General features: G+C 41.0%; 1 protein-coding gene across 4 annotated transcripts in view; it reads right to left on the bottom strand.

Annotated features, from left to right (window-relative positions):
- Positions 1 to 13,295, bottom strand: part of ZGRF1 (zinc finger GRF-type containing 1) — a 149,830-nt gene that overhangs the window by 109,886 nt on the left and 26,649 nt on the right. For 3 of the 4 annotated variants that reach the window (XM_077278833.1, XM_077278853.1, XM_077278843.1), the window contains exons 6-7: positions 10,648 to 12,172; positions 2,831 to 2,928 (exon numbers count right to left, since the gene is read on the bottom strand). In XM_077278833.1, coding sequence (XP_077134948.1) covers positions 2,831 to 2,928; positions 10,648 to 12,172 — 1,623 coding nt within the window. The remainder of the gene's footprint in view (positions 1 to 2,830; positions 2,929 to 10,647; positions 12,173 to 13,295) is intronic. The other variant, XM_077278862.1, reaches the window with a different exon arrangement.

Here is a 13,295-nt window from a genome sequence, read left to right as displayed (position 1 = left end):
TTTCCAATATGGGGTCACTTGTGGGGGGTTTCTACTGTTTAGGCACATCAGGGGCTCTGCAAACGCAACGTGACGCCCGCAGACCATTCCATCAAAGTCTGCATTTCAAAACGTCACTACTTCCCTTCTGAGCCCCGACGTATGCCCAAACAGTGGTTTACCCCCACATGTGAGGTACCAGCATACTCAGGAGAAATTAGACCCCAATAGTTGCTGCCCAGTTTGTCCTGTTACCCTTGTGAAAATAAAAAATTGCTTGCTGAAACATAATTTTTGACTTTTTTTTTTTTCACGGCTCTGCGTTATAAACTTCTGTGAAGCACTTGGGGGTTTAAAGTGGTCACCGCACATCTAGATTAGTTCCATGGGAGGTCTAGTTTCCAAAATGGGGTCACATGTGCGGGAGCTCCAATGTTTAGGCACACAGGGGCTCTCCAAACACGACATGGTGTCCGCTAACGATTGGAGCTAATTTTTCATTCACAAAGTCAAATGGAGTTCCTTCCCTTCCAAGCCCTGCCGTGTGCCCAAACAGTGGTTTGTTACCACATATGAGGTATCAGTGTACTCAGGAGAAATTACCCAACACATTTTAGGACCCATTTTATCCTGTTGCTCATGTGAAAATGAAAAAATTGAGGCTAAAAATTTTTTTGTGAAAAAAAAGTAATTTTTCATTTTACGGCTCAATTTGTGAATCACCTGGGGGTTCCAAGTGCTCACTAAGCATCTAGATAAGCTCCTTGGGTGGTCTTGTTTCCAAAATGGGGTCACTTGTGGGGGAGCTCCAATGTTTAGGCACACAGGGGCTCTCCAAACGCGACATGGTGTCCGCTAAAGATTGGAGCCAATTTTTCATTGAAAAAGTCAAATGGCGCTCCTTCCCTTCCGAGCCCTGTTGTGCACCCAAACAGTGGTTCCCCCCCATATGGGGTATCGGCGTACTCAGGACATATTGTACAATAACTTTTGGGTTCCAGTTTCTCTTTTTACCCTTGGGAAAATAAAAAAATTGTTGCTAAAAGATCATTATTGTGACTAAAAAGTTAAATGTTAATTTTTTCCTTTCATGTTGCTTCTGCTGCTGTGAAGCACCTGAAGGGTTAATAAACTTTTTGAATGTGGTTTTGAGCACCTTGAGGGGTGCAGTTTTTAGAATGGTGTCACTTTTGGGTATTTTCAGCCATATAGACCCCTCAAACTGACTTCAAATGTGAGGTGGTCCCTAAAAAAAATGGTTTTGTAAATTTCGTTGTAAAAATGAGAAATCGCTGGTCAAATTTTAACCCTTATAACTTCCTAGCAAAAAAAAAAATTTGTTTCCAAGATTGTGCTGATGTAAAGTAGACATGTGGGTAATGTTATTTATTAACTATTTTGTGTCACATAACTCTCTGGTTTAACAGAATAAAAATTTAAAATTTTAAAATTGCGAAATTTTCAAATTTTTCGCTAAATTTCCATTTTTTTCACAAATAAATGCAAAAATTATCGACCTAAATTTACCACTAACATGAAGCCCAATATGTCACGAAAAAACAGTCTCAGAACCGCTAGGATCCGTTGAAGCGTTCCTGAGTTATTACCTCATAAAGGGACACTGGTCAGAATTGCAAAAAACGGCCAGGTCATTAAGGCCAAAATAGGCTGGGTCATGAAGGGGTTAAAAACAGTATCATTGTATTTAATTGGCCAGCAAACTCGCCTGACCTTAACCCCATAGAGAATCTATGAGGTATTGTCAAGATGAAGATGAGAGACCCCAGACCCAACAATGCAGACGAGCTGCAGGTTGCTATCAAAGTAACCTGGGCTTCCATAACACCTCAGCAGTGTCACAGGCTGATCGCCTCCATGCCACACTGCAATGACGCAGTAAATGATGCAAAAGAAGCCCTGACCAAGTATTGAGTGCATTTACTGAACGTACATTTCAGTAGGCCAACATTTCTGGTTTTAAAATCATTTTTCAAGCTGGTGTTATAAAGTATTCTAATTTACTGAGATAATGACTTTTGGATTTTCATTGGCTGTAAGGCATAATCAACATAAACAGAAATAAACACTTGAAATAGATCACTCTGTAATGACTCTATATAATATATGAGTTTCACTTATTGTATTGAAGAACTGAAATTAACTTTTTGATGATATTCTAATTTTGTGAGAAGCACTTGTAGCAGTGCTGCAGCCCTGCTCTATGTAGCAGAAATGCTTACTTGCTATGAGCGCCGACCGCTGGACACGTTCATAGCTATCCTGCAATGACATCCACAGGGGTCTCCTGTCAACCCATCGTCGACCCGTGGTTCTGTGACACGGGCACCGATGGGTGGGAAGTGTCGCTCTTCCGATGCGAATATGTGGATCGCGATTCCATCCGCAACTGTTAGCTGACATGTGCTGGAAACGCTACATTAAAAAAATACATTGATTGACTAAATGTACTAACAATGCATAAGAGGGGCCCCTATATGAATGTGGGTGGGACCAGCTGAGTATCTAACAAGATGGATTCCAGACTCCTCCCCTCCTAATAAACAGGCAATCCCTGTATGTGTTGTGGATGTTGAACAGCCACGAGACATGCAGCAGAGGAGATTATAGAGTATTTAATTTCTAACATGACAAAGACGCTCGGTTAGGACACAAGCACACTCACTCGTCACTAGTTGGGAACAATAAGTCTATACTAACATGAATGGTGCATGGCTGCCAACTTTCCTCCCATTCCCTACGGTAGTAAGTGCCCGACTCAAGGGTCCGTGCTTGTGTATGTGTTGACACTTTATTTATAGTTCTGGAATTATGCTAATTTAGTAATATTTACCAGATGATGTGAGACAAGCTGAGCGCTGCATGAAGGCGTTGCCTGGTAGTCTTGAGTAGCCGCCAGGGGCTTCTCCCTCTGACTTAACCTGTAAAGATCTTAATGTATGCAATATATTCTGTTTTAGCTTCGAAATAACTTTTTTGTTGAATATATAATCATTAAATATAACCACTGCAGATATTTTCATTCTTTGTAGGCAAGTTAATAGTCTATTAGTTAAAAGAGTGGATTTCAGATTAGGTCTGAAATAAATTTGTACTTGAGCATGTAATTCTTATCAACGTTACCAAGAACCCACAAAAACACATTTAGGCCTCTTTCACACTTCCGTCATTTGGCCAACGTCGCAATGCGTCGTTTTGGAGAAAAAACGCATCCTGCAAAGTTGCCCGCAGGATGCGTTTTTTCTCCATAGACTTGCATTAGCGACGCATGGCCACACGTCGCATCCGTCGTGCAACGGATGCATCGTGTTTTTGAGGTCCGTCGTGACGAAAAAACGTTCCATGTAACATTTTTTCGTCCGTCGGAACCACCATTTCCAACCGCGCATGCGCGGCTGGAACTCCGCCCCCTCCTCCCCGGAATTCATAATGGGTAGCGGATGCGTCTGAAAACTGCACTATTTGCACAATGTCCGTCGGTACATCGGGCCGACGGTTTGTGACGGCCCCGTACCGATGGAAATGTGAAAGAGGCCTTAGGCCGAATTCAGACATCCGTGTAACACTGTCCCGGTTCTTGTTTGGACAGTAATGCATGAACTGACCACACGTCTCCTGTCTTGAACTTGACAGCTCCATAGTCATACATTGCTCAGAAAAATGAGTACATCCCCAACAGATTTATCAGAAAATCTTTAGTTTCCTTTCAGAATCAACAATGTCTATGGAATAACATACTACAAAAAACTCCCAAAAATGTGGGCCATTGATTGCAATCAAGATTATTTTGCGCACCCCAAAAAGTAATTTTCTTAAATTCAGTCAAGACCCTGTTGCAAAAGTGAGTATACCCCAACGAAAGTCTTAGGATCAAAGCTAAAGTTTAGACTAAAAAGTTCTAATTAAGAACAATCCAAAGACAGGCAAGTCTAATTATTCATTAATCAGGTGTCTAGCAGACAGCTCACTATGGCCGGCGTCACACTTGCGAGTGTGATGCGAGTCTCTTGCATCAATACCCGGCACTGCCGCCAGCACTTGGACCGGAGCATGTGGCTGCATGCATTTCTATGTAGCCGCACACTCCGGTCCGAGTTGCACAAGTTTCTCACATCACACTCGCAAGTGTGACCCCGGCCTATAAAAGATTTCTTTAAAGAAAACCCTTTCCTATTTCAGGCTATCAGCAATGGCACCATATGGAAGAGAAATAGAAAGAAATGGAGGGCACCAACCACAATGTATCACATAATAGAGGGCAATCGACCCAAGGTATGTAAAAAATATGAACTAATGAAAACAAAAAGAGAAAAGAGACATCACCAACTGGGGAACATCCTGTACATTAATATCACATATCAAAGATCAATAGAAAAATATTTTATTTATTTGAGTCCAAAACACACAAAAAAAAAATCAATAAAAACATTTAAAAACAATGAAACAACATACCCCATAAAGAGGTAGAGCCCCCCTGGACCCACACATGCACAGCTAGTGATAATGCCGTATCAAAAAGATAATAATAATAAATAGCATAGATAAACAAATGCTAGAGAGCAGACCCCATATAGTGAGCCTATAACAACTACATTTATGGGCACACAGTACATGTATATATAAATCAGTCACTGTTAATCTATACACAGTATATCTATATCACAGCAGCAGGGCACAAGCCGAAGTGCGCACGCGCAAGCAGCGAGAACCCGGAAATGAAGGAGGTACAACCGGGTGATATGCAATGACGCTTTAGAATATCGACGCCGGGTATACCAAGATGGACGGCACAAGCTGAAGTGCGCACGCGCAAGCGTGTGCTGTCCATCTTGGTATACCCGGCGTTGATGTTCTAAAGCGTCATTGCATATCACCCGGTTGTACCTCCTATATTCTCGGTTCTCGCTGCTTGCGCGTGCGCACTTCAGCTTGTGCCGTCCATCTTGGTATACCCGGTGTCTTGCTTTTACGTTCTTTTCAGGTATGGCGTTCCTTAATTATATGCACGTTATGTGCATCTCCAGCTGTATGTACTTATGCCACTTTTGTAGTATGTATATAAAGCATTTTAGAGTCTTCCACTCTCACTTTCACCCCTGATGAAGCCACTTCTGTGGCGACACGTGTTGGGTCTTTGACCCCCCCTGGCCCCCTTTTCTCTTCATCACATACATTGCTGTGAGGCAGGCTTCATTGGTGGTTTCTCCTTACATGGGTAATTTTTCCATGGGGATGGCAGTAATGTCTCTATTTTTGAGCCTTTGACTTTATCTACAACGATTTTCTTTGGGCATGTTATTACATGGTTATTATAGGGAGGAAAATCCGTCTGGTCTTCCTACTATCTAGTTTTATACTAGGAATTGTTGCGGTTTTGTACCAGTGCATTTAACCGTTTTTTGGCATTTATATCATTAAGAGACATGGTATGGGGTTATATCTAGCCCTGCTGCTGTGATATAGATATACTATGTATAGATTAACAGTGACTGATTTATATATACATGTACTGTGTGCCCATAAATGTAGTTATAGGCTCTCTATATGGGGTCTGCTCTCTAGCATTTGTTTATCTATGCTATTTATTATTATATTTTTGATACGGCATTATCACTAGCTGTGCATGTGTGGGTCCAGGGGGGTTCTACCTCTTTTTGGGGTATGTTGTTTCATTGTTTTTAAATGTTTTTATTGATTTTTTTGTGTGTTTTGGACTCAAATAAATAAAATATTTTTCTATTGATCTTTGATATGTGATATTAATGTACAGGATGTTCCCCAGTTGGTGATGTCCCTTTTCTCTTTTTGTTTTCATTAGTTCATATGGAAGAGAAATGCCACAAGACCTAAGAGAGAAAATTTATTTACGCAAGAAAAGTGAAGGCTACAATAAGGTCAGCAAGGCTTTACCATTAGTCAGAATACGGTAGCAAAAGTGATCCAAAATTTAACAACAGGGAACTGCAAACATCTCACAGAAACAACCATGCCAACCATGAAAGTAAACACCTAAACAGGAGCATCTTCTGCTAATGAAGCAGAAAGCCAAATCAAGATGCTTCCTATGACGCAATACGGTGTACACTGCAGAGGGATGGCATGCATGCGTGTTGTCCTGAAGAGAGACTCTTCTGGAGCCTATCCACAAAAAAGCCTACAATTGGCCAATGGCCATGCTGAAAATGTGAAGACTACTGGGACCCCATACTCTGGTGTGAGAGAACAAGATAAATGGAACTGATGACTTCAAAAGTGTGTGGTGTGCAAAGATGAGGAGCACAAATAATAAAAAAAACTGCATGATGCATACAAGGAAACGGAATTGTGGTGGCAGTGTCCTTAGGTGGAGCTGCATGAGTGCTGCTGGTGCCAGGGACCTACATTTCACTGATGGTATAATTAATTCATAGATATACTGCTACTTATTGAAAGAGAAGATGCTACTATCACTCCATGCCGTTAGTAGACGTGCATTTTTCCAAAACCACAATGATCCAATATGTGCAAATTGCCTCTTCAGAGAGGAAGAGGACTAGAACTCTAGTTCCACCTTTGGAAGTAGCAATCTGAAAAGTAAATATATTTCCCAGAGAAGCACTGCAATGCTTAAAAGTCTCCTGACACTGAAATGTCAGGCATGGAACGCAACTCTCCACAAGGAAAAAAAAAATTACACCTTGGATAATGATCCAAAACACATATCTATGCAGTTTCATTTCTGAAGAACAGGGTGAAAGTGATTCAGTGACCAAGTATGTCTCCTGATTGGAACCTGATTGGAACCCAAATGCACAAATATGGGGAATTCTGAAGAGAAAAGTTGAGAATCACTCTCCATCCAGCATCCCAGCTGTAACAGGAAGTTCTTGAAGAATGGAAATAGATTCTACGATGTCACCAATTTGTTTATTCCTGTGCTGTCCTATTAGATACAGTAGTTTTCTTATGTGAAGTGTATTCATTTGTGCATCAACCAATTTGAGTGAAACTGAAGATTTTGTAACGAAAGTTATATTAACCTTAGCTTCATACTATGGATATGCATTTTCATTTTTTGCGCCCCTTCTTCCCAGAGCCATAACTTCTTTATTTTTCAGTCAATACGGCCATGTGAGGGCCTGTTTTTTGCGGGAATAAGTTGTACTTTTGAACAACACCATTCGTTTTAACATATCGTGTACTGGAAAACGGAAACAAAATTCCAAGCACGGTGAAATTGCAAAAGCAAAAAAAGTGCAATTCCACAGTTGTTTTTTTGTTTTTGTTTTACCATGTTCACCAAATACCAAAACTGCCAGTAATATTCTCCAGAGTTCAGACACCAAACAAGTCTAGGTTCTTTTTTATGTAAGTGGTGAAAAAAAAATCCAAACTTTGATTTAAAAAAATACTGTATTTTCTGGTGTATAAGACGACTGGGCGTATAAGACGACCCCCAACTTTTCCATATAAAATATGGAATTTGGGATATGCCCGCTGTATAAGACGGGGGTCATCTTATACGCCCAGTCATCTTATACGGCGTGTGGTTCCCAGGGTGTGAAGGAGAGGAGACTCTCCTTCAGGCCCTGGGATCCATATTCATGTCAAAAATAAAGAATAAAAATAAAAAAATATGGATATACTCACCCCTCCGAGAAGCTTGGCTGTCACTGCTGCAAGCGTCTGCCTCTGTTACTAAGAATTGCAGAGCGTGAAGGACCCTCGATGACGCCGTCCTGTGATTGGTCCGTGACCGCTCATGTGACCGGTCACCTGACCGTGACATCATCGAAGGTCTTTCACGCTCTGCAATTCTTAGGAAAGGAGGCAGACGCTTGCAGCGGTGACAGCCAGGCTTCTCGGAGGGGTGAGTATATCCATATTTTTTTATTTTTATTCTTTATTTTTTACATGAATATGGATCCCAGGGCCTGAAGGAGAGTTTCCTCTCCTTCAGACCCTGGAAACATCCAGGATCGCTCCCTGCACACGCCATACCCGGCGTATAAGACGACCCACGACTTTTGGGACAATTTTTAGGGGTTAAAAAGTCTTATGCGCCGGAAAATACGGTAATAATTTTTTTTAAAAATTGAGCGATTTTCGGAGACCTGAAGCGTCTCCATTTTTCGTGATCTGGGGTTGGGTGAGGGCTTATTTCTTGCGTGCTGAGCTGACTTTTTTTATTGATACCATTTTAGTGTAGATCTTCGGATTGCCCATTATTGCAATGTATCGGCGACCCAAAAAAAATAAAAAAATTCTGACGTTTTGAAATTCTCTCCCGTAACACCGTTTAGGTTCTTTTTTTATATTGATCGGGCAATTCTGAACACAGCGATACCAAATGTGTAATTTCATTTTGCTATTTTATTTTGAATGGGGCAAAAGGGGGGTGATTTGAACTTTTATATATTTCAAACATTTTTTTTTTTTATTTACTTTATGCATGCTTCAATAGTTTCCATGGGAGACTAGAGGCTGCAGTACTTTGATCACCTCTGATACAGGCGATTATCAGATCGCCTGGTGTAAGCAGAAATTCTCACTTGATATGAGTGCCGACCACGGGTCAGCGCTCATAGCAATCCGACAATGGCATCCATAGAGGTCTACTTCAGATCTCTGGTTGTCATGCCGACCCATCAGTGACCCGCCGTCATGTAACGGGGTGACCGATGGGCAGGATTAGCGACGCACTTCCGGTAAGCGCAAGTTAAAGGCTGCTTCCAGAAATTGACAGCGGCATTTAACTAGTTAACAGCCGTGGGCGGATCCTGATTCCATACGTGGCTGTTGCAGGCACATGTCAGCTGTATAGATTAGCTATCTTGTGCCCGGAAAGGTGCAGGCTCAGAGCTGGAGCCTGCACCAAACAGGGGGAGTCCGACGTTGGCGCACTATTATGCCCAATGTTTTAAAGGGGTTAAAAAAAGTTCTATGAAACTCAGTTGTCAAAATTTTGGAAATTGTTTTCTTGCTCAGTGACACCTTGATTAAAATATTATTTTTCAAGGGGGTGCACTCATTTTTTGATGAGCACTGTATATGAGGCTGTCAATTTCAGGTCAGTATACCTGCGGCCAGTCCCTCCTGTCATGGTCTGTACTCAAATTGTGATACACAGATATCTAAATTCGACCAAAGGGCTTGTACAGACAAGTGTATTTTCGATTTGTATGTTGTCATTGTGCCAAACAGACTGCACACAATCAGCACAAGGACCAAGAAAAGTCAATATGATAGTTCAGATGAAGGGGTTTGTTTTTTTTTGGTTTTTTTACATACTGACTGATCGTCCATATGTATAAAATAGCATCACAAGAGTATTTTTGATGCAAAAGAGATGCAGTGTGTTACTGTTACAGTAAAGACGTAGAGATTTCCAGGAATCTCTTGCCCACTCTGATTATTTTTTTATAATCTTATTATGTCAATATCACTTTAGGGTAGCTAAGCTTAACAAGCGATTTTTCCTGTAAAATTGGATTAGATGCAAAAAAAATAAATAAATAAAAATCAGCAGGTAAAAAGTGCACATGCGTTTTCAATATGTTTCCGCTGCAGAAATGCATAAAAACACATGTAATCTGCACATGACTGTACCAATAAAGTTTTGCTAAAGCCAAATACCAGGAAGTATCCAAACAAAGCATCTTCAATAACACATCACATACCCCCCCCACCAAAAAAAAAGCTACAGCGTCAAAATTGCGATAAAAAAAAGCGTGTAAAAAAAAACACTCAAAAACGCAATGTAAAAAATGCCGGTAACCTAATTTAGCTACTTGGTGCAGAATTGCTGCATAAAAAACTGCAACATCAAAAAAACATGCCCAAACCCTTGTGGGAACGTATTCTTAGACGGGCAGGATCTTTCTCTCTCCGCACTCCTGTGTGGCATGAATGGTAGGATCCTGCTGTTTGTCCATCTCCATAGACTTCTGTGGGCAGATTGTAACCTGATCTCTAATTGAAGCTGAGGAGCCCGATCAGTGGAGTGCATTTTTTCTCTAATGTGATACAATGCAAAGTAACCTTTATTGAATTGTATGGTTAATCTATAAGAAGTTCTATATCAGAGAACTAAAAGTATTTATGAACTTTAGATAGCTGTTAGCTGGATACTTGCATTTGTCTTTAGGTCTCAAATGAACACTAGGCACTATCATGAAACATATGAAAACTAAATGGGATTTATCGCAATAGAGATAATGTTTTTATTAAATGCAGCAGAGTCTTTGCACCAAAAAAACGGCAGAAAACACTTTGAAAAGTCACAAATTTTGCACAACACTTAGATGCAAAGAATTGTATTCTATTTTAGGGCAGGCCTGCCAAAACAGGTAGAACTAGGGCAGAGCTGGGATGGGACAGGGCAACACGTTCCCATCAATAGCGTTCCTAACACGAGCAATGTCTCTGCCTGGAGTAACATTTCTGGCGAGGTGCATGGAGGGACAGGACACTAAGAAAATGCACCAAAATGTATTAAAGAATTCGATGCATCTTTTTCCTACACACCCTTCATTACTGGCATACAAAATACCAGTCTTAATGAATCAAGGCACGAGTCTCCTAATGGCAAGAAAAAAAAAAATGGACTAGTGACATATTGCTTTACAAAGTCACATCTATAAGTTTGGGTTCACCTCTAGTAATTCTGACCTTTCTTTTCTACCCTCTTCAGGTATGGCTGTGCTTTGCTGTCTGTATTCTGTGCTGTTGACCCCTCACTAAACAGTTTTAGACTCTCCAGAGCATTCCTAGGTTTGCTTAAAGACTTCAAGAGGGAGATGCTGCTTCCTGAAGGCCATAGTTCAGGTAACTTACAATCTTTAGTAGACCCTTGAACTGAATGGTGTATGATGGCATTTGTCAACATAGGTGGCTTTTCTCCCCCAAGGTATCCCAACGTGTCATCCAGATTTTTAGGTGCTGCCTTCTGCTTGGATGGATCATCTGGTTGAAATATAATCTGCCTGGAAGGAACACGGCCTTCCATCGCTTTGTTAGGAAATAAGAGTATCCTCTTTTCTACTGTCTGCAAAACATTCACTTCACTCATTACCTCGGTTTTGTGGCCAGTGTCCCCTGCTTTAGCCTTGGTAGATGGTCTCTCCAGGAGTGCTTTTATAGTGAATTCACTTTCGGCTTTCATACATGACAGTTCAGGAACCGTGGAGTTATTTTCATGGAGTGAATCATTTTCCATATGGTTCTTTAACGATTCATTATATTCTTTTTGCTTCTTATTCTGTAGAAGATTTTGTCTCTCGGTTAAATCTGCATGTTCCTTGGCTGAGTCCACTTGACTCTCTGATGAATCAGCATCATCTAATTCCGTAAAATCAAAACTGTCCGTTAAATTAAATGTGATTTCTGCGAAAGCCCCATCATTATTCTCATTATCTGGGATAAAATCAGTTGCAGCCAATGTTTCTGGTGTAAGTGACGGACTATTAGATAGGTCAGGTACAGAAATGTAGGAATCGGACTGCTGCTTGTTATCTACCAGATCTTCATTTCTTTCTAGCACCCTCACTTCAACTGGTGCATGGTTATCCAGAGGTTTGCCCTGATTAAATGGCAGTTCAAAGTCCTCATGGTCGATCTGGGAAAGACTGGAATCTGCAGGGCTATCCAAGTAAACATCCCATCGACTCTTCATAGGATTAGTCCTTACATGGGACAGCTCACTGGGGAGCGGACAAAGTTGTGTGCCTCCTGGGGCATTTACTGTAGATGTAGTTCTTTGGAGCTCATTACTGCACAGGTTAGATACCCCTGTAGGTACTTGAGCAGCAACTGGTCCCTTCTGAATTGGTAAAATGTTTAGTAGGGCCAAAATTTGTGCTGTGCTTCTTGGGTTTTGGTTAACTCTTTCTCCTTTTACTCCCTGAACACTTCCTGTGATTGTTGTCTGTTCTTGAGAAGCTGAAAAATTACCGGGAAAAATATTTTCTTGAACATTTAGATCTGTTGCAGTCGCCAGTTTGTGCTTTGAAGAACAGTTTACTGCCTTGTCTTTATTTTCTTGGTTTCCATAAGAAGCAGCAAAGAGGGGGGATGTAGCAGAGAACTGTGGAGGTTGTGAAGAGCACCCATGTGCCAACTGATGAGATGACGGAGCGGCAGTCTTCTCCACTTGTAGAGATGGCCTTTTTGGAATTTCACGAGGAACTTTAAATCCCTGGAAAGAAGATACACGCTATAAATTTAAATACATATCTGCAGCATGACCCCAAATCTGTATATAATTAGTCCTGCTATGTGTTTTTGCAGTTAATAAAACACTGCTCACTAGCATTGTACCGAACGCTGGTGGGAATATTGGGGCAGAATCCACACAGGAAATCTGTAATATGGAGAAGAGGAGGAAATGGCAACTACTGCAATCAGAGAAGAAATCACCTGTCCGTCACTGGATGTAACTGTACTGTTGGTACGTGGTGAGAACTGTACTAATTGTGGTGTGGCGGGTGTATTTATTCTTGTATATACATATATTGGAATTATTGACCCTGAAATAATGCCCTTTGATCAGTATTAGCATAGTGATAATATCTGTTCCTTTAATTAAGGCACTATTTGGAAACTTATTTATGAACATTGCCATTAGAAGTAGGAAACAATATTAATTTGTGTAGTCCCTAGAGGCCCATAGAGACAAGCTGGTGAAGCAAGGTACAGCACATGCCCACAGGTAACTTTTCAGAACAGGCAGCAATTTGTGCACATTAAATGTCTTGTATCCTGCATTTTTCACCAGTTTTCTCTCAGGCATGGTGGTGGAGACTGCTATGATGTCTCCTACACAGTACATAATGAAGGATGCAATCCTATTCTTTCTCTGACAGAATTATCATAAAAAACCTCATTAAAGACAGATACATTTTTTTACCTTTATTAATAAATCATAAAGAGGAGACGAACAACACATAATAACACACCATACAAAAAGTGCATACTAGGTACACCCTAACAATGATCCCTGAAACCAACCCCCTACCTACTAGCGGAGGTTGGCACCCTATAGAAAATTACGAGAATGGCGCCCCCGCTCAACGATGGCTGACCCTAATGTCCTGTGCGTTCCTCCTTATAGGTGATCAATATACACCCAAGATGTCCAAAGAGGACAGACAAAGTCACATTAGTTTCTACAGGGACAGCATGCTATATCCATTCATCTAACCTCCTGATGAGCCGTGTGGTGAAACGCGTAGAGGTCACATGACATGTATTGGATAAGTACCCCTCTGATTTGATTCTCATGTGCTATTTTATATCCCACTGATACATCTAAGCATGGT

The sequence above is a fragment of the Ranitomeya variabilis genome, chromosome 1, assembly GCF_051348905.1.
Source record: "Ranitomeya variabilis isolate aRanVar5 chromosome 1, aRanVar5.hap1, whole genome shotgun sequence".
Lineage (NCBI taxonomy): Eukaryota > Metazoa > Chordata > Amphibia > Anura > Dendrobatidae > Ranitomeya > Ranitomeya variabilis.
The sequence above is the reverse complement of the archived record's forward strand: the minus strand, read 5'-3'. Positions and strand labels throughout refer to the sequence as shown.